The 22,120-nt window shown below is 39.1% G+C and overlaps 1 protein-coding gene across 2 annotated transcripts in view; it reads left to right on the top strand.

Moving 5' to 3' along the window:
* Nucleotides 1-9,094: 9,094 nt before the first annotated feature.
* Nucleotides 9,095-22,120, top strand: part of MTPN (myotrophin) — a 41,808-nt gene continuing 28,782 nt past the window's right edge. For both annotated transcript variants that reach the window (XR_012629312.1, XM_074871766.1), the window contains exon 1: nt 9,095-9,454. Coding sequence is in view for 1 of the 2 variants with exons in the window: in XM_074871766.1 (XP_074727867.1) it covers nt 9,383-9,454 (72 nt within the window). In the remaining variant the exon portion in view is untranslated. The remainder of the gene's footprint in view (nt 9,455-22,120) is intronic.

Here is a 22,120-nt window from a genome sequence, read left to right as displayed (position 1 = left end):
GGAACCCTTCTGTTCTGGATTTGTAACTGAACAGATAAAAAAAATAATGTCTAATTGCTACCTGTAATGGTGCAAACTTGTTTCTGCAACTGTGGCTCATACTGACTTGGTTATTTATAGTAGGAGAGATCTACCTCCAATCACTATGAATATGGACTACAGAAGTAAACTGAAAGGTGGTACAAAAGTCTGTTCTGGTTCCTATGTCCCTACACATTTTATATATGTGACATTGTTTTAGTAAGACATATAAGCATAAACAAATACCTATGTATCCTTCAGTTTCCTTAGATTCTTCCAAAAAAATAAAAACAGAGGGCCAAGCACTCATCAGTTTCCATGGAGAGGAACAAGGAAATATAAAGACACAGGAAAATTCACTGTTTGTCTCTTGGTTTTATTTCCACCTCTACTGCAAAGTCCTGAATTTCACGTCACATAGCAGTTAGAAATTGGAGAGTAACACCTGGTGGATGAAGAGAGAAATAAATGTCACAGCTCTGTGCATAGGACAGTACAAGCTTTATTATTAACATGTACACAGTGTAATCTGCAATTGCCTTTCAAATGGGAATTGTGAGAAAACATTCTAAATACTCAATAAGGTGCTATTAGTGATTCTGCGAGTTAACAAAGACCAAAAACAGGGGACAGATATGGAATGAGGCATACACAGTATGCGGTCAGTATGTGTTAATTTATCCAGAGGGGCTGTATTGACACGCTGCTTCTATGCTCCATCCCCTCTGGCAGAAACAGAGTGTGTATCTTCACAAGAACAGTGACAGAGCTCCTCAGCATATTGACTGAATGGAGCAAAGAATGGGTAACAAGTGGCTATGCAAACTCATGGTGGATGTGCACAAAGCTTTATAAATAGCTCTAGCTACGGAAATATTCTGGGCATAGGACTCTCCCTCTCCTTTTCTGTGTTATTTGAGACTTTATAATCTCACAAGTCTGCTAAGAAATTGATCAAAGGTGTTCGTTAGCACATGCACAGTTAATTAAAAGTACAGATAAACTGTAAGTGGCAGAATCAGGAGGGCCTATGAAACACAGCCTTTTCCATTATCGAGCGTAATGCAGACACTTTGGGAGGCACTGGAGAGCACGGTGCAGAGGCACCTGAGCTGATGCCACTGCTCCAGCAAAGCATCTGATAGGATGAGAATGAGCAGTACAGATGTTTTTGTGTAAAGGGTATACAGGTAATGGAAGAGTTAGTCTGTGAACAGTAATGATGGCTGTATACTATGTCACTGTATCTATCATCACAAACATTAGGAGCTCTGTTTCTGAAGCGTGACATATACAGGACATAAGCAATCTGACAGAATACACTGAGCATTACCTAGCTATCCTGTTGAGACTGTTGTAAGGCTGCTGCAGTATTTACACACACAATGTTGTAATAATGCATGTCACAGGTAAGCCAGGGCCTTCAGTGACTGCACTATTTAGGTGAAATATATAATTTTAAGCTGTTTAAAGTTAGGATGTCATTTGTTCCTCCCACCACCTGCTAAAACCATGGAGAATACAGCAAAAACATACCTTGGGAGGATGGAAAGGGCAGCATTGCAACACACCACCACTCCACACTGTACTGTACAGGAGAGCCTCACCAAATTGAGAGTAAATGTTTCATAATCCATACAATCTATATAACAAGAAGAGAAATACTCCCACTCAAGGAAGCTATTACCTTTTGCAAAAGGAGGAGAACCTAGCCCAAACTGTTATATAAATAGATTATGGTAAGAGCATTACCACAGTTCTGCCTCTGTCGATAGTCAATTTATTAAATAGCAAATGTACAAGAGAAAGAGAAAAATACAGAAAGAAAGAAAGAAATCAATAATGAAAAAGACAAAGCTAAAAAAAAAACAGTTGTTCCTTCAAACTAAGGAAAAGGTTGCTGATTAAAACTGAACACCAAGTCACATGGGTATCTGAAAAACACTGAAAAGAGATCTCAAGCACAGCATTTTCAGTTGATATATCCTGTCCATATTTTTACAGGAAAGATGCAACTGGAGACATGATTGCAATATAAATGATGTAAGAATGTGGATAATTATTGTGAAAGAACATTTTTGTTAATGTAGAAAACCAAACTTTTTCAGTACTGTACCAAAAACAAGTATATGTAGTGCAACTAAGGCCTTTCTTACATCTGTTTCCAAACATATTTTTTTACACAGTCTGCAAAAGAATTCAATTTTTGTGAAGAAATCTATCTTTCAACAATGTATCCTAACTCTTTTTTTTTTTTAATTCATCTCCAAAGTCAAGTAATAACAGTCATAACTGATTCCTTACACTAATCTATCCTGCATCTCGGCATATGATTGCCAGGAACAACCCCATTAACCATATATTTATAATATTTTTTCACTGATTTAGCATCCTTCTTCTGAGATTCTCAAGGCTCTTTGCAATTGTAGAAAATTATTGGATTATGGATAGGAAAATGAAGGCACAGGTAATGATGGTTTGGGCAATAGTGTCTCCCTTTGGCACTGTGACTTGTTACTATTATTGCTTGTTGTTTATTAAATATCACTAGCGAACAATGCAAACCCCCAAAAAATAAGGAAATTATTGTCCTTGCCCTTATATTTCTAATCAGACACTTGGTTTATCAAACAAATTAGAATATATGAAATATTCATCAAAGTATTTAAATCAACACAAACATACATAACTGAATGAGTTTTGCTATATTATATTGAAGGTCTTTTGTTTATTTGCTGATGCTTACAGGACAACCAGTGTACCTGCAAACAACCTACATAAAGCCAGGATAATACTGGTCTGAAATGGTACATCTCAGGGTGCAACCACCGGTCTTGATTTTATTGTGGTACTGAATGGAATATTAACATACATGTTTCATCGTGTTTTCAAATGTTCAAACACTAAATTCCCTATATATAATCTGTATTATTAATTTGGACATTCTAAACTTGAAAACTGTGGTTTTAATTAAAGATTTATTCCATACTACATAATCACAACCTATGTACTTTCTAGAACAATGATAGCTTACAGTAAACACACAGACTATATACACTATAAAATCTGTGTACAATACTCAGGCAGTTGCATTTGCTTCTACTGCTTACAGCTAGATCCATAAATACTGTTCCATAAAACACTCAAAGAGCAGAAATACAGCATATTTCAGCTTTTTTATGTGGGTGATATAAATGCTCATGTTTAAGTTTCATTTTTGTAAATTGGGATGCTGAACTAAGGTGGTTCATTTTGTGATTGGGTTGAAAGTGGAGGGTTTCAGACAGTGCTTAAGGACAAAAAAAAATGATGAGACTGTTCCAAAACGAACAAGATTAGGAAGCCAGCAGTCAAGGTCTCTCCTGACTGCAAACTCTTGCCACCATGAAAAAAGGGGGTCCCAGGAAATTTTGAGCTTAGTAAGAGCAAGGAAACCCTAACACATGCTGAAGTACACAGTCCATGAGTGAAAAACTGCAGATCTAACAAGCAAAAGCTCCAGAGGCAGCTTTCTCTCTGTGTAGAAACTCAAAGGGTTCAGCAGCATCTTTTTTCAGACAGAGCTGTTTCCTACTAAAAGCAGACATATGACTATTCTCTGAATAAAAAACTGCAAGATTGCACACAACTGTCTGCTATCTCAAAGCACTGATCTGAATGGAAATGCAAATGGCAGCAAAGAAAGGTTTAAGTATAAAATGCTTTATTCTGGCTTATCTTGAAACTTTTAAACATTTTTTGTTTGTTCTACTTCTGGTATTACCCAACCTCTCCAGTTGTTCATTCACCCAACATATAAGTTACACCAATTTACACTCACTTTCCAAACTGTAACTTTCACACAGACACCTTGTCTGAATTAGGGTAAAAATGCATGAATAGATGTCATTTTTTTCTCAATGGCTGTCATTTCTACAAAAGGCAGAATTTTGCCATCTGCAATTCTTCCCTATAAAGCTGGGCAGTTTCAGTTTTCTATCTTTTTCTAAAGTCCTGGAATTTCACATACAGTATTATAATTTAAAATTACCTCTACGCAGCTGAGCAAGTTCAATAATAACTTATTTTCATTTAACTAGAAAATCACATTGGTATCACTTTTAGTAGTCAGTTGTTTATTGCTTTAACAATGAGTATTGTGATGTTGCTTATGTTTCCTCTTTGTTAGTATCAGTCCCTAATGCTCCCAACTCTCATTTGCTTACTAGCAAAAGATTTCACCTTTGTCAGCACCGCAAAGCCCATACTGTTGTGAAAAAGCAAACTGCAACCTATTCAGACTCTTGCACTATCAGCAAAGCTTTGGGCTAAGTTCTCCCGATTGTGATGCTCAGCTATACTGAACAGTCCCTTGCTTTGGAACAGAGACTGCTGTTGTCACTCACACCAGCATGAGTTCACCGGTGTTTAACCCTTCACTGCAACAGTTCGCTTGAAGGCAATTCCAGACTTCAAAGGAATAATCAGTAATGACTGATTGATCCTTTCTAGTCATCACTTGTGAGGCTGGATGGAGTACTGCTTCCAGTTTTGGGCTCCCCAGAGTAAAAAAGACATTGACATATTGCAGTGAGTCCATCGGAAGATGACCAAGACAATAAGCTGACTTAAGCACATGACAGATGATAAAAAGCTGAAAGAAACTGGCTTGTTCAGCACTGAGATGACAAGGTTAAGGTGGGGGGAGGGAGATCTTACTGCTGCCTTCAACTACCTCATGAGAATATAGAGAGAAGACAGAGCGAAACTCTTCTTGAACAGGTAGGTATAGGATAAGAAGTAACAAATATAAGCTTACAACAGGGAAACTTTGATTAGATACAAGGATTTGTTTGTTTGTTTTGTGAAAGCAGTCAAACATCAGAACAAGTTGCCAGGAAATATTGCGGTTTCATCACACATTGAGATATTCAGAACTTGACTGGAAAAGGCCCTGAGAAACCTCATCTAAGTTAGCACTGCTTTGAGCAGGGATTAGATCACATGAACTCCAGAGGTTTCTTCCAACCTAAATTATTCTGTGTTTCTATAACTGTATGATCTTAATTTAGAGAAATAACTGAGATTATCAAGAGATAATTTCTTGAACTTCCATTTCCTATGAACTTCTCCTGAAAAGAGAAATAAGGTTATAGAAAAAAAGGTATCTTCTCTTGCGTGAAGACAGTAATAATGACTTATACCCATACTCCTGTAAATACAAGAGAAGGTACAGTACTTAAATGTGAAATAAACAAAGAAAACTATAAAAAACTACTGGCATCTATAAACCCTCTCTATATATATATTTACTTTTCAAATATTTACACAGATTTTCTAAAGGTTAAGAAGAAATTTATTTGCAGCAACATCAGCAAATGCTAAACTATTTCACCGAACATTCACACAGCTAAAGAAAGAACTCAGGGAGATGAGATACTGTACTCATATCTTGTACAATAACGTTTGAGATGCATGCACCAAAACCCAAAACTTTTTTGGCTAAGATGAAGTAAAACTGTTGCTGGATTCAAAAAGTAAGGGGCAGATATCAGCGTTTCTTCTCTGGTAATTTCCACAGCAGCCAAACTGCATCGAATAGGATAAATATGACCAACTAATAAACAGAAAGCCAATCAATTGTCCAATTTTCACCTGTCATTCCCATATCTCTTGTGTCAGTTCCATAATTTTATCTAGTCTGATATCTGTTAACTTTATTATTTTCTCCTCAATAGAAAGTCTTCTATATAATGATATTTTATATTACTGCTTGGCTATTGTTGCTGAACTAAGAGCTGTTATGTATGAATTGTTTGGCATTACAGGAAAGGAATATAGTAAATATGAGATTAAACACGCATTTTTAAATAAAACCTGCAGGGGCACGAGGATGTGTTCAAGTCTCCTTCGTGGGTTTTTATGTTGGTTTTTTTTTTTTAATTTGGATCACTAAATTCATTGCATTGTCTTGTATTCTAGACTATTTGTGTACTGCATTTATGATTTATACAAGCATATGCATTACATAATAGTAACACTGTATAACTGAATACAACAATGAATTACGATTTATTTGTTGAAACAGATGAATGCAAAACTATAATTATATGAAAAAGTATGTGGGCAAATATATGAAGATATATGCAAAAAAAAATGATGTTTATATTCTGTAAATGAGATTCGTTTAGAGAAGTGAAGCTCTAGGCAGCAGAGTGGGATGAGTCTATAGGACAGTTGAGCAGTTATGTAGGCCTACAAAACAGGGTTTAACCAGTAAGTAGATAGATGAATTTCATCTCAACGGGAATAACTAGGCTAGAGAAGGCACAGTTCGATCTAGCAGTCTTCCTACACTTTAACTCATTATCACTCCCTGTCTCCTCCAGCCATTCAAATGTCAGGGCAATGCACCTCATGCTTCTCAAATTTTCTGGGGGACACAGAATAGAAATAACCAGGTTTTAATCAGAAAATGAAGCACAGATTTGTAGAGAACATACAAAGATATGCTATACTGACTGGGATAATGTTTGTTCTGGCTTGTAATACATTTGGCTTGTATCTCTATCAAAACACAAATGGCACTTTGTTTAGGTGTCTCCTTTATACTATAACTCTTCTGGAGCATGATTTGCACGTTGTGTTGAAACTTCTGCTGATGAGACTAAATACTCTTTTGAAGTGGGGAATGTCACCAGGTGAAGGCTTATATCTGAGAAGCCAGCGTAAACTCTGTGGTTAACAATTAGGACTCTCTCTCAATGATGAACTAATTCTCCAAACAGTGAAACTGCAGATGGCCTAGAGCTTCGGCTAGTATGGTTAAAGGCAGTACAAAGAGGAGACCTTTTCCACAGATGAAAAGTGATTCTACTACTTCTTAGAAGACAGACAAGGTAAGCAGAGAGACATGTAAAAGCCGTTCCTAGCTTGATTATAATCAAACCCAGGTCTCACAGACTTTCTATGTTTAGTACTGCATTTCTTTTCAAATATCTGTAACTTTATAGTGCTTTCAAGAGAAAAAAATTCCGTTGCAGAAATTCCTTTGCTAATGTTTATGCACTACATTTCTTTCACATCTTTTGTCTGATTAATATGTCTAAAACCCAAAGTTCTTACCTGCAAACAGACTTCCAGGATTTGGAACAAAGCTTGAAAAAAGTAGAAGGAAAAGAAAGAGGGCTAAGGCAATGCAGGCAGCTCTTAAGGCATGTATGACAGCATCCCAGTTAGAAAATGGTATCAGGTACGGGTTTTTATTTCTGGATGCATGTTTGAGAGATACAGTATTAGCCACTAAGCAGACAAAAGACATTTAGAATTTGGGCCTAAAGGTAACCGATGAGTGTACCTCTAGAAAAAGCAAGTATCATGTAGAAGAGGAGAAATGTCCTGACTAAACCATGTGCTTTAGGTAACAGAACTTGTAGAGAAAGAGGGAAGTGTGAAAGTTTTTCTGCTTCAGTGATGAGATAGGAGTAAGGATAACATAGGCAAATTGTTGGTAAAATCAAAAGATTGGATTCACAGGCCGGTGAGTACAAATATGGCAACATATGTGTCCAGCAACATTTTAAAAAATTGGTCACAACTTGGCTCCTTGATGCATATTCAAATATCTAAGTAAGTACCCAGAATTTAAAATATGTTTTCACCAGACTTATTAACTCAGGATTATTTAGTCTCCCTAAAAAAGGAAGAAATTTGATTTAGCTTATTTTAAAAATCCAAACTTGCTTATCATTTCTGCAGACTGAAAATTAAGCACTGAAAAATTCATACTTATGCATGTCCTGGGAGCATTTACAAAACAATGCAAGGGCACTTGACAGTTTGACTTTCACAGTTTTCTGTCTTCTGTAATGACATTAGGAAAAGGAACAAGTACAAAATCATGTGTTCCAAAACTTCTGAGTTTATAAGTGAAATCAGTAATTAATCCAGATTGGAAGGTTATAGATTTTTATCTCCTTAGAGGTAACATTCTAGCTATTTCAATTAAATACCATTTAATCCCTGACAAAAATCTGCAAAGCCCTACATATTTAACATTTCTGTGGTTCAGAAATACAAAGAAAGCACAGAAGAATCATGAGCTGTATGGCACCACAACCCCCCCTTACAAGTTTTCTTTGGCTGTATGGTGGCGTGCCCCCTCCTTCTCCTTAATAAGAGCATTGCTGTCCTTAAACAGTGTCTGCACATTTCATAGTGTTGCCAGACTGGATACAGTCACAGCAGAGCAGCTCTAACTCCAAGGTGTTCAGGCTGCTGCTTGCCGGAGGGGGTTAGAAGAGCGGCTGCCTGTTAGCAGCCAGGCATGATTCACACAACAGGCTGCATGTTCCACACGCAAAACATGTGGTTTCGAAAAACAGATGCAGCCACCGAATGCCAGCATATTAATTAATTATCACATACTTCCTTTTATGTCTCCCCGCTCATGTTTTGGAAGCATTATGATAGTTATTCACAGCATGTTCAGTGCCTCGGGTTTTGTAGAACAGCTATTTAGACACTTAGTTCCCTCAGTGGGAACAGATACTTAAACAGGGAGTTCCTCCGCCGGGCTGGAGGCAGGACCCAGCGGCCCGCTGCCCCCCCTACCCCGGTGCCCAAAGCGGCCTGCTGCGCCCCCACCGCGCCGCAGCGCCCCGGGCAGAGACGCAGCGCCCCACGCGCATCTTCCGCAGGGTCCCGGCCGCCAGGTGAGGTAAGCGTGAGGCTGCGTTTCACAGCGCTGGCCTCCCAGCCCGCGGCAGGCTCAGCGGCCCCGCCGGCGAGCGGCCCAGATGGCCGGGGGGGGCCTCGCGCAGGCCGCGGCACCATGGCAACCCCCGCGCAACCGGGGGCGGGGCCGCCGGCGGGGCGAGGCCGCGGGCACTCAGGGCGCATGCGCTGTCGTCCCTTTCCCCCTCTCCCCCCCCGCGGTATCTCCGGGAGCGTGGGGACGCTTCAGAGGGCGCATGCGCAGAGGGGCCTCGGCGGCAGCCTACGGGCGACGCATGCGCCCCGTGGTCCCGTTCCCCCCCCCCCCCGCCCCCCTCGCGTGGGTGTCCCGGTGGGTGGGCAGGGGAGCGCGGGGGAGGGGAGCCGGGTGGGAACCGGAAGCGGAAGCGCCGCGCGCAAGTAAAACCGCTTTTCCCCTCAGCGGGTCCGTGCTGCCGCTCTGCCCGCGGGCCCGGCCTTGCTCTGTCGCGCCCAGCCCCGACCGCGCCGGCCCGCGGCCCCGCCCCACCGCCCGCCGGCAGGCAGGCAGCGAGCGGCCGCCAGCCGGGGGAGGGGCTCCTGCCCTCCACGCCGCCGCCCTCGCTCCGTGGAGGCGCTGCCGGCCCCTCGCCGCCTCGCCCGCCCGCGTCTCTGCTAGGCGGCCGCGATGTCTGACAAGGAGTTCATGTGGGCCCTCAAAAATGGAGACTTGGATGAGGTGAAGGACTATGTGGCCAAGGTAAGGAGGCGGCGTCGAGGGCCTGGGGTGGGCGAGGCGGCGCTGTGGACTGAGGAGGCCAGAGTTGTGTGCAGAGCCCCCGCCGCAGGGCCGGGGGTCGGCTGGGTGGGGCTGGGCCGGTGGTGCTGGCAGGAACCGCGACCTGCCCGGGGACCGGCTCTTTGTGAACTTCCCGCGGTGGCGGGGGTCCGGGCGGCAGGACTCACTTCCCCTCCTCTGCCTCGAGGCCCGCTCGGTTCCCGGGCTTCCTCCTCCTCCTCTCACCCGCCGCCCTGCTCCCCTCCGGCCCCCCGGCCGACCCTCGTGCCTCCTGGGGAAGTTATTCTATGTCGGTACGTGAAACTTTCTGGACTGACAGCCAATAACCTAGCCCTGCCTCGCTGATCTTATGTGTATATGCATATGTGTGGCCTCGGTTTGCTGTATCCTTCTTCTCTGTGCCTCAGGGCTCATCCTTAACAGGGTGATGCTAAGCTGCCGGGTGTGTTGAGGCTTAATTCATTAACCTTCTGTGAAGTGTTGTGATAATAAGCGATAGAACAAGAGGTAATGGCCTCAAGTTGGGCCAGGGAAGATTTAGACTAGATATTAGGAAGCATTTTTTTCCAGAACGGGTTGTTAGGCGTTGGAATGGGCTGCCCAGGGCAGTGGTGGAGTTCCCATCCCTGGAGGTGTTTAAGAGTTGGGTTGACATAGCGCTGAGGGATATGGTGTAGTTGGGAACTGTTAATGTTGGGTTGATGGTTGGACTGGATGATCTTCACGGTCTTTTCCAACCTAGACAATTCTGTGCTTCTGTGATATCTAGTTAGGGTGAGTGCTATGGGAAGAGTAGAAACCTGTGTGATGGGGTGAAAAGGCTTCAGGTACCTTGTAGTATTTGGAGGCTGGATTCTGTCCTCGTTTACCTTCAGTTGTCAAATGAGATTTGTGGGAAAAGTGCATGTACTTCAGTGAATCCTTAGTATTCAGGAATATTGTCTAGAAACTGTTACATCAGAGCAGAAGTTTCTATGTAATTTAGCTATGATTAATTAAGATATCTGAACAAGTTAATGATTGCCTTTGGGGGCTTGACACATGCTGATATGTCTTGCTGTGGTGACAAGTTCTTCCTACTCCAGTTGTCAACTTTGTTGAAAATTACCCAAACCTGTAGTGCTCTTGGCAGAAAGAAACGTGTGCAAGTACTTCCAACTGCTTTAGTACAAAGTCCAACAGCTGAGCTTGAATAGTCTTCTCTGACAGGTTCAGCTAAGCTACTGGACTTTGCATCAAAGTGGCTGTGCACTCACATGCTTTGCTCTGTAAAGTGCTAGATGTAATAACTGGGAATAATATAATTATCCCACTTCAGCTGTTTGTTAAGGGTTATGTACCTATGTCTACGTAGTAAAGTTGGATACTACATTGATGTGTCTTATTTCTTCTCGGCTTTGGGGGACTCCAGGGTGTTTCAGCAGCACATTTGGATTCTTGCTACAGCTTTTACAGGAATTCCATATGTATCTAGAGAATTCACTGCACACTAGTGATTAATGGATCCATGTGTATCTATTGCTGAAGCAAAAACTTTGTCAGTAACCATCTCGAGTCAGTTTGTATCTATCTACAAGATCACTGCAGTACTAATTACAAAGCCTTTTTTATATTCCCGCTCTTCCTGAGTGGTGCTGCAACACATGCAGCAAATGGATTTATGTGATCACTCTTCATCCGCTTCAGTGTAAAGTCAAATACTTAGTTCCATCTGCTACTGAAAGAGGCTTGATGATGCTATAGTAAAGAGGCTGAAGGGCATCATCTAACTGCATTAATGATGTAGAAATCCTTAAAAGAGAGATACTGTCTGTGGTTAGGTGATTACAGTAAGAGAGGCCTACAGTCTTTGAACAATCTTACATTTCAGAACTGCTTCTGATGTAGAAGGTGAATAAACTATGGGAATTTTCTGCTTATTTGTGACCTACCTAATCTTGGTCATTCTTTTTCCCCACTTGCAAATATGCTTTCTATCATCAGCTGTTAAGCATCCTACTTGCCAGTAACGCAAGAAGTCTAATGTTTTCTTTTCAGTCCATTATGGTTTTTTGACAGATTGTGGGTCAGTAAACTCTTAGCATGGTTTCCTGTGGAAACAAAGGTTATATGAGCAAGTTTTGACTGACCCTCTTCCTTCTTAATGTTTTTTTAATTTTTTGGCTAATTTTTGGTAAGTTTTACAGGGGTATAGGTAGATACTGGTAGGTTTTGTGAAACTAAATGAAGTAGAGGGAGGTACCTTCAGGGAAGAAAAGAGTACAAGTTCTCTGCACAGCAGGAAACGTGCATTGAGGAGGGACAAGAGAACTCTATAAATTCTCTGACAGTAGGAGAAGCCTCAGTTGGAGCATCACATTCTTGGTTCCTAAAATAATGAAACATGTGAGGGCAAATCATGCTTTGATAGTTACAGTTCTCAGAAAAGTATCTTTTCCATGCTGCGTGTTCTCTTTTGACTGTCTTCCTTATCAGTTATATGGCTTCTGCTCCCTGCTGCTTTCTTGTTCTAAGTATGATTTAGTGTTCAGGAATTTTACTTATATAAACTTTGCAGTAGTAGAAATTTCCTCTCCCTGTAATGTGGGAGGCAATCTTATATATCTTACAGTCTGCATCTTCATAAAATTATTTCTTGTCTGTCTTCCTGAAACTTTTGATTTCCAACTTCTCATTTGTTTTGTTTCTTGTTCTAGCCTTGTTTCCCCATTAGCTGACTGGAAACAATACAACTTTTAACTATAATCTTGCTGCCAATTAAAACATGAAAGTTTGCTGATTTTGTTTCGTGTCTGAATGGCAGGGCTTGAAATGCTAACTAGATGACCCTGGGCACTTTAAAAATAATTATATAAAGTAAGGCTATAAGAGTTGAACTCTGATAATCAGTCATGGCTTTTTTTCACTTGTGAGTAATAAGCTGTGGAGGTTCTGCCTTTGGAGTCATTAGTGTCTCTTTTTTTTTTCCATCTCATATTTGGTTAGTAGGTACAAAGAGGAAAGTAGCCTAATGGCTTTCAGACTTTGATTCAGAGAGCAAGTGAAACAAAGCATAATGTGCACACCTTTCTTTTCAATGACATGGTTTATCTGCTTTAAGTAGAGGAAGTTTCTGCCACCTCAACAGTTCTTAGACAAAGAAAGAGTACAGAAGGAAGAGTCTCCATTTGCATTTTATGTATTTCTATGTAAAGAGATCTTGCATTCTCCTAAAGATACTTTCTTCAGAAAGAATCTTTCACAGAAGCAGTAGTTCTGAGAGGAGGCAATGAAACAGACAAATGCCAAATGGTGTAGTACTTTGTTGCTTAGCAAAAGCTCACTGCCAGCGTGTGCATTTGGAAGACATTGTTGGCTTTTATTTGATAAAAATGTGAAAGATTATTTGTATTGTTTGAGTAGTCCTTTAAGACATTTCTTTTTTGTAAGAAACATCTTATTAGTCTCCATTTCTCGACTTGCAATTGTGTCAACTTTTTCATTATGGTAAATGTTAATTTCCGTGGAAGTACTGTAGTTAGTGTGTAAGTATTGTGTCATCTATTTTTATGATGACTAGATTAAAAAGTAGCTTTTACTGTTTGCTTTCTTTGATGTCTTCCGTTTGAATATAGCCAGCATATGTTGGCTTCAGAGGTGTTTTTGCAGGAATTGAAGGGATTGAAGGAATTCTGCACTCTTCCCACGTACATCCACTCAAATTTTTAAAATTCCCCAAGAAAGCAGAAGCTTTCATGGGAACAGATGAATCAAATGTGCAGTTAAATGGGTGAGGCGGACCCACGCAGATTAGAGCAATTTGCTTCCCTCGAGGCGGGGGAGCAGGGGCTTAAAAAGTACTAGTTAGAAGAGCAAGGTATATTAAGCCTGCAGAACTTCTTATCGTGAATTGTTTGCTCTCTTTCCTTTTCTTTATCCTCCTTCCCCAGTGGAATGAGATAAGATGTACAGTTGCTTAAAGAGACTTCTCTATCAACATATACATGTAATGTTTTCAATCAGCAGTAGATTTCCTAGGCTAAGTATAATTCCTGTTCAGTCACTAGGCACAAAGTTTTTGGCAAGATAAACTTGAATTTGTAAGGAAGAGGTTACAATAAATGTTTTTTCTAAAATAATCTCCCATAGTTTAACTGAGAATTCCTCACTTCATGAGCTGCTGTAATCCCCTACAGTGTTCCTTCCTAAACGTACCAGTGCTTACAGTAATCAACCTACCTAATACTATAAGAAGATAGGACAGTCAACCAAACTGGAAGTGCCAGATTTTTACTGCTAAGAGGACTGGGAGTTTGAAGTGATGGTAGGCTGTAAAACAAATGTTTTTAGAAAGTATGAATATGCTATGCTTGCCTAGTAGGCATTTCTGGTGTGGAGTCTTGTTTTTTAAATAACAAACCAAACAAAACCAAATCCCTAGAGGACCCTCAATAACTCAGCTAGAAAACAGGAACTACCAGTGCCTTATTCACAAAACTGTGATACTACAAACAGTCTTGCAGTTCTTTGGGATATAATGATGTTGAATACATGTCTTGAGAAATGCGGGGAAATTTGACTACTACAAAACTAACTGGAGGGATTAAAACAAACACATTGTTCAGAAATACCTTTTTGAAATAGAGGTGGCAGTCAGGGGTATAGTTAAGGTCTGTGTTATGAAAGAAGAGGCTTAAATATGTCTGCAAGAAGAATTAGAGTGGAGAAATAAATAGCTTTTAACCATTGAGGAGTAACCTTTTTTGAGTGTCCATTGAAATGACTTCTACTCCTTCAGGAACAAACTAAATGAAAATGAATACTGAAATGGTTGTTATATATGGGTGGATTACTTGAGTTACAGATTAACCATAACATAGATACATTGAAATTCACCTTGTCTCGCTATGTCCAATGCTGAAGTGTACTTCATTATTATGGCTACTTAGATACCTGGATTGCCTCTGCTTTAGAAACTGTTTTCTTGCTCTTGAGTGATAGGGAGCTTGAAAGTCTTACTGAATTACTGTGCAGTGTAAGTATACCTCAGTAGTTTGTCCAGGAGCATATCAGGACTAGCGCTGACCTGGGAGCTGCCAGACTGAGTTTATCCTTTGTGGAGCCTCTTGGATATCTCTGTATTGTAACTCCTCAGTGTTATGCCAATACTTGTACTATGTGGGTTTTCCTTTATCTGGAGTATTCTAGGCCTTCTGTTATTTTCCTATTAATTACTGTTGAGTGTGATAGAGTGTGATTCCTAAAGGTATACTTTTGTTTTACTGCTTAGTTTTACTTAAACCTGGTGTTCAATTTACATTTTGTGAATTTGACCATGATGACCTAAACCCTTCTTTTATGAAACAAGACAGTTGCTTGCTACTGTAAGGTTAGCAGGTTCCATATTCATGGTAGAGTTACTCTTAACTGAAATGCCATGAATGTACTAGAAAAACATTCAGAATAACACAGAGCGGCAGCTACTTTTTAGTAGTGGGTACAACAACATGTATGAGGTTGATGAGAAACACCTTTTCAGGATGGCTAATTTCCCCAGTCTGATCCAAAAGGGTCTGAGGACATGTGGCAAAGAATTGCTCACAAATATTAATATTTTGTGCATCAGTTAAGTAGTTTATATAAACAGCATGGAGTAATAAACTCACCTGAAACCTGGTACTGTGGTGGAATGTATGACTCGCGACTGAATGAACATCCCAGAATTCTCAAATCTGTCCTTTTTCTGAAGGTACAGATATAACTGATTCTGAAGCCATTTTCGTCTGAAATGTAAATGGAGTTCTTAAGACTGATCACGAATCTGGAACTGCAAAATGTACTAGTATCTTTCTGAGATGTTGATGTCAGGCCTGTGGTCATTTTGTTCATTCAGTTGGCTTCTGTGATCTGAAACTCTTGGTGGCTTTAAGAGATTGTCTAAGTATGTGACTCATATTTGACTTTTTTATGCTTAAATAAAAAATAAAGTACTTGTTTCTGTTTGGGTTGTTCTTATTATGCTAATTTGTCTTGTGTCTAATTGGTGTTTGCTGCAAAAAATGAGTGTGATCAAAATCAGATCCTAATAAGACTTGAATTTAAATTTTTGCTGCTGGAAGTTTTACTAACATAGTCCATCGCCTAAACTGAAAGTGAATTTTCTCTGCTGTGAATATATCCTATTTTGTTGAGTTTGTGGTCTTTTCCATATACATTACTAAATACAACAGTACGAAGTTAGGAATAGGTTATGAATAACAAGCAGAGAATTCAGTGGTGTGAGGAAAATACTTCTAGTACTACTCCTTTTTCTTCCTACCCTCCCTTATTCTAACCTTAGTTTTCCCTCTTTTATCAGTTTTTGTCTTACTAAATCCTTGTTTTTCAAACCTAACTCGTCTTCCAATTCAGTTAGTTAACTTTGATTTCAACGGGAGGGCATACAGAAGATGAGCTAAGCTTTCTAGAAGTCCAAGAGAACACTTCTGCCTCCATTTGGAATAATATGTAGAAGGTTGTGTTAGCTGTGAAGGTTATGCATTGAATGTTGATTTGGGTACTGTGGAATTGGTGAGTCATGCAGGCCACATAAGTAAAAATACTGAATGAATGGATCTTGCAGCAGTGTCAAAATGCGTAAAAAAGGAATCCCCTGGACAGTTCACAATAAACCAAACAACATCTATATGCTTAGCTGTTAAGATATCAGGACTTGAAGGTGAAATATTCTATCCCAAGTTTAAGCAGAACATAGTGGACTCAGAAATGCAGGATTATCAAGTCCAAGAATTTTTATGAGACTGAAAGGCAATTTAAAAGGTATAGAAGAAAGGTAGGTAGAGAAAACTTAGGAACAGAAAGCCAGAGGATGTATAAAATGGCATTGCTTAAGCCACATGTTCATTTTTTATATGCATCCCCAGCCGAGTGTTCTTAGCAGGTTTTTTTTATGGCTTTCTGTTTATGCTTGTTTGAACTTATGTATGTACACACTTTTGTCTGGATGCATAAAGTTACTTATTTGTACCTAATTAGCACATTTCTGAAGCTGAAGGTTTGTATTAAGTTATTCTTAATTTTTCTTCCTGCCATCCTCAGCAAAAGCTCCACCTTGAATGTTGTATTTACCAGCCAATACAATTCTATGGAAAGAGGCAGTTTTCATTTGTGTAGACAGATCTCCTATTACTAGGCCAAAAGCATTAGCTGGAATTAATAAGTGCCCGTAACTGACCAGTCAGTTATACAACAACTGTTTTTCTTACACGTTGCAGTTTCAGCAGTTTTGAACTATTAGATGTTTTACTGATTTTTAGCTCGTTATGAGGAGGGGTAGGTACAAATTAGCACTGCTCATATTAAAAAGAGTGAAATCTTTATTGGATGCTGGATATACTATTGGTTCTTTTTACTGCAAATTGATGCTAAAGCCTATGTTGATTGTGACCATCGATGGCAAACACATGCCAGAGATGGGGAGGGAAACAATAGTTTTCTTTAAATGTTTCAGGGACTAGTATCTGTGTTGCTGTCTTATGCAGTGAAGATCTGTAGCTCTCTGACTTGGAAAGCAATCGGTATTAATAAGTCCTATTGAACAAGCTACAGTTCTTGTCTTAATTCTCAGTTTGGCTGGAATGTACTTGTGTGTGTGTGTGTTGGGGTTTTTTCAGTGTGTTTTTTTTTTTAAATAAAGGACAGCAAATAACTTGATGTTATTGTGAAAGCAGTTGCATTTCTGGTGAGGGAGAGTAGGAAGGGGAAGAGATATGTTCTTGTAAACTCATAATGCATAGGCACATGTATATGGCTTTGAAGAAGTTTGGAGGAGTTGGGTTTTGGTGCTTTTTAGCATTTTGACAGTTTTTATGGTCTTTAGTCTTTTGCATGCAGTGTAATTCTGTAGTTCAGTAGAGCTACATAATATGCCCAGGGTTATTGCATTTCTCCAAAGAAAGAATTTTTGTAACCTTCTTGCTGCAACAAGAATTAGAGTATGGTCTAGATTTTTGTCTTTGCTTATATATTTTGCTGCCTTCCTCACTGGTTACAGGCCAAAAGGGAAATGGTGAAATCATTTTACTTAGCCTTAAGCTACACTTTGAAAATCAAATAGAGTAATTGCATGCACTGGCTAATAAGCTGAACAGACCAAAACATCACTAGAAAGGTATTCTGGAGATTTGCCTGTCATACTTCCAGCCAAAGTTCAAAGAATATTCTAAAATGTATCTAATTATGGAGTCAGTTTATAAAACAGGATTGCGTGCTCAAAGTTTCTTATGAGCAAAGATCAGGTCTTGATAATTATTGTTGAATGACTGATACGTACTTTCCCCAAACTCCAGTAATTTATGAACTTGCTTTTTAACACACTTGTGGCCTATAAATTAGTGATTAGCTTCAAGGAGGAAAGATGAGCTGGAAAGCCATGTGAGACAAAAGATAGAAGAGCTCTCCATAGAACAGTTACCATCAGCATATCTCTTCTAAACTGATTTGTCAGTGATGGTATGATTGCAAATACCATAGGCAATAAATATTTAAAAATTATTTCTATGGTTGTTCAAAAACACTTCCAGTACTTGATTCAGGTAATGCAATTAGGAGGAGGAAGTTTCAAGTCCTTACATCAAAAAAAAAAAAAAAGGGTCAGGACAGTTCCTGTGAGGCGAGATCTGCATTTCTATGTATGCCCCGTATAAAGAATTTCATAGGATCCTTTGTATTCAAGTGAGGCGTTTGGGAGAATCCTTATTTCTTGGATTGCTGACATCTCAATAACTTCAATAATAGTATTCTGTGTTCCTTGGCTATAGGGATGGATATTTAGCATGGTTTAAAAAGCTTGAATTTGGCCCATAATGAAGTATTAATTATCTGTTACTTAAATTTATCTTGGAGATAGTAACTCAGAAGAAAATACTTTTAATTTCAAAGTATGTTCCTTTAATTATAGTATAATACAAAATTCAGTCTTTAGTTCTGTTCTTGTGACAAGTTAGTAGACTGTATTTGCGAAAGCATTTTCAGCAGTAATTGCTGGTGAAATCTGGAGAAAATAGCTTAACTTTTGTAGATGGATTATTTAAATTATAAAAGTGCAATATCAATATTGGTAAGTTTTAATGGAAGTATTACAGTGAAGCTGAATAAGTGTATATAATGGCTTTACAGAGCCATTTTGTGGATGTTAATGCGTATGACTTCTTACATATGTGCTGCTTAGAAAGCAGCATTTATTTTATGGATTTAAAAACAGCTTTTCTGATTAAGTTTTTTACTTCTATGTTTTGTTTCTGCATGATTCCAACTGCTTCAGCATGTCAACAAAACTCTGTTAAGGCACAAAACTTCTAGAACTCATTAATACTGCTTTTGATATTTCATATCTTGTTATGCATATGCTGAAGAAAATGTAAACTCAATGTGCACAGGAAAATAATGCCGGTTAATCTTATATGAAAATTTATTTTGAAGCTAAGCTTCATTGCTTTGGGTTTGACAGAACACTTGATCTTGCCTTGGACATATCCTTTGTTTAGAATCTAGAGGCGTAAGTCATGCTTATGTTGCTAAGCCCCAATTATAACATTTAAATTCAGTATTTTTTGAACTATAGCAGTAATTTTTGGAAGATATTTTCTGTTTATCCTCTCATATATTTATGCTGGAGTGCAACCTTAACTTTGAGAACTCATATTTATTACTGTGTGGGGTTTTTTATTATTGTTAGTTTTTAGGTCATGCATAGAAGTCAAAATATCAGGCTGGCATCTGTTGAAACTGAAACCCAATAGCTGGTGCCTACTGTTCTAGGAAGGAAAACAGTCACTTCCTGTGCATTCTTTAGACAACATGTGCTGAGGATTTTAATACAGATGTTGATATTGGAGCTCTTACAGTACCTGAAAGTGCTTTAATTCAGAGCTAGCAACTAAGTGCAGATTGGATGATAGTGGCTTTTATTCTTTGCTCAGCTGGTTAACTTTTGGAGCAATGATCTAATGATGGAAATAGCCTGAATCCTGTTACTAAAGCTTTGGATTGCTCTAGCCTTGAACTTAATATTTTACTGTAATACAAACTTAGTGACACCGAGGAAGTGAAGCATGGTGCAGTGTATTTTTATCTGTCCAAACTTGCTTTCAGAATTCCATGACTAGATGATATGACATGTTAAGCTTGAGTTTGTATGAAACTACATGAACAGGTGTTTTGTAGATTTTTCTGATTTGATAGTGTTGTCTGTTGTCAGTCTGCTGATGGTAGAGTACTGAATTACTGAGACCTCATCTGATTTCTGGTTTAAGTATGGTTGATGTCTGCTGTTTCGCCATTATCTGGCACTTACGTGGGCTGGAATACTTTATGATTGGTATACCCTTAGAGTGGGTATCACCTGAATCAGATCAAAATGCAGCAGTGTTAAAACATGGAGTCTGGCCAATCATTTCTGGAGGAAAAACCCTTTTAGGCCAGCTCAGTGTTGCCTGTGAAAATGGACACTGTGCTGTGTTGAATGAATGCAGTACTTAACACGTCTTTAGAGTGAGCCATTAGTTTTATGTCAAGGTATACAGTCATTAGATCTGGCTGTGATTCCTTAAGAATTAGTGGTTAAATGGTTTTGGTTTTGTATATTGTCTGGTAGATAAGCCCTGGTGCTATAACTAAAGCATTTTAACTTTCATTCCGAATTCTAACAATTCTTCTAAGCAGAGGTAGCTTAGAAAGTGTGTTTGATCATTGGCTGTTTCAGTTCATGATCTAGAATATTTAGCACACTAACATTCATCAATTAAAGTAGTACTCTGGACAGAGTCTCTTGTTAGAATTAATAATACTTTGCAACAGTTTATTCTGTCAGAACTAGTTGCTGCCATTACTGTGAGCTGTTGCCTAACAAAACTTTTAAATAAGAATTTGTAAGAGCTATGAGAAGCTACAAAACTGGTCCCTTCATTCCTGTTTCATCACTTGCTAATGCAAATAGTGAGTGGTTTCCACTATTTCTCACTCAAGTCTTAGATTAAGGATTTGGTCAGAGGAGGGGGAAGAGCAACAGTTTTCAATAATGCATGTATTTGACACATCTCTGAAGCTGGGATTGTAGCGCAAGTTTCTAGAAGCTGTAGCTAGGAAACAGGTTCATTACTGTTCTACAGAACAGCTCATGTGTCAGGTTTGTTTGTCTCTAAAAATGCTGATACAACAACTGAAGCACAGATGGCTCAGTATTTCAGTTTATTTAGCAGTTGTTTCTGGAATCGTATTCTTTTGACTCTGACAAAGCACTTCAGATTGCATTTGATTATGGTGGATAAGCTAGGTACTTGTTTACCACTAACAAAACCTGAAAAGTATGCTTGCTAAGTACCTTTTTTGTTGGCTTAAACCAAACTAAGTGTAGGAGTGCTTATAAAAGCTTTTCAGAGTACTCTAAATACCATATCAGGGCAGGCAAAATCCAGCATCAGGTTCATAATTCATTTTCTTAACTTGTGTAGACCAAGTATTGTTACCATTAGCAGTTGAGGCTTCTATCGAAGTAGAGATTTGTGAAGTAGATACACATTTTAAACGTACATGGATATCTACATCTGTCTGCTGTGGTTGTAGAACTTGCTGTAAAATGCCAACTGGAGACACACACAGTATCATCAGAACAGATACCTCTTTTTGATAAACCAGTGAGGGTCTTTGAGTGGAAATGTTGTGCTGAAATTCTTTGAGTAGCCTTTTTCCAGCTTTTTAAATACTGAAGCTTAGATGGATATGGCAAGCAAAATTAATAGCAAAGACTAGATGTGGATCCAGAACAGCAATGAAAACTTGCCCTTGATGTCTGCAGCCTCTCCCACAGAGATTTAACTTTATGTACTCAAGAAATGTCCTTCTCAACATCTGTGAACTTGATTTTGCTTTTTAATCATCACCTACAGGATTTCTTGTGGATGATTTTGCTATTTCGGTTTGTTTCAGTAACATGCGATAAGAGGAAGGTGTAAAGATGACTTGTGCCAAATATTCCCCAAAACATTCAGGGAAAATTCCTTGTTGCTCCAGGTTTTGAAATTTAGAGGATGAGGAGTAAAAAAAATGGGCAGTGTCAAAAAGGTGTTATTAAATATCTCTTACCATGAACACAGAAATAATCTGTAGAAAGGCTTAGATAATGCAATTGCTCTAGGCTGTTAAACAAAAGCCAAAGAACTTCTGAAGTTCTCTAAGTGGAAAGTAGTTATCCTGTACAATAAATCTAGGTCATTAGTTTCTGTTCAGTTGTCCACAGACAACTGTGATCCACTCGGGCTGCAGTTGGAAAACTACTGGAATGGTTAGAATTTGCTGAACCACTGAGCAGCAGCAGCAGTAGTCTCTCTGTGGCAGATTGAATGAGACAGGGTTACGTTAATTTATTTAGTGGACTGAAAGTAAGTAATTTTTGAAAATACAGAGAATTTAAATGAAAACTTGGATCCTGCACAAAATTTTTGCAGTTGCCATGGGAAACTGCCTACTTGCAGTTACAATGAGTTGATTTCTCAGCTTTGGCAGGAACTTACTGCTAGTTTTTAACTGAAGAAATCTGCTTCTAAATCATAAACAATTCACAAGTTACAACACTTAATCTTTTTCCTTCCC

The sequence above is a fragment of the Strix uralensis genome, chromosome 5 (assembly GCF_047716275.1).
Source record: "Strix uralensis isolate ZFMK-TIS-50842 chromosome 5, bStrUra1, whole genome shotgun sequence".
Taxonomy (NCBI): Eukaryota; Metazoa; Chordata; class Aves; order Strigiformes; family Strigidae; genus Strix; species Strix uralensis.
Note: the sequence above shows the minus strand (reverse complement) of the source record. Positions and strands in the feature narration are given on the sequence as shown.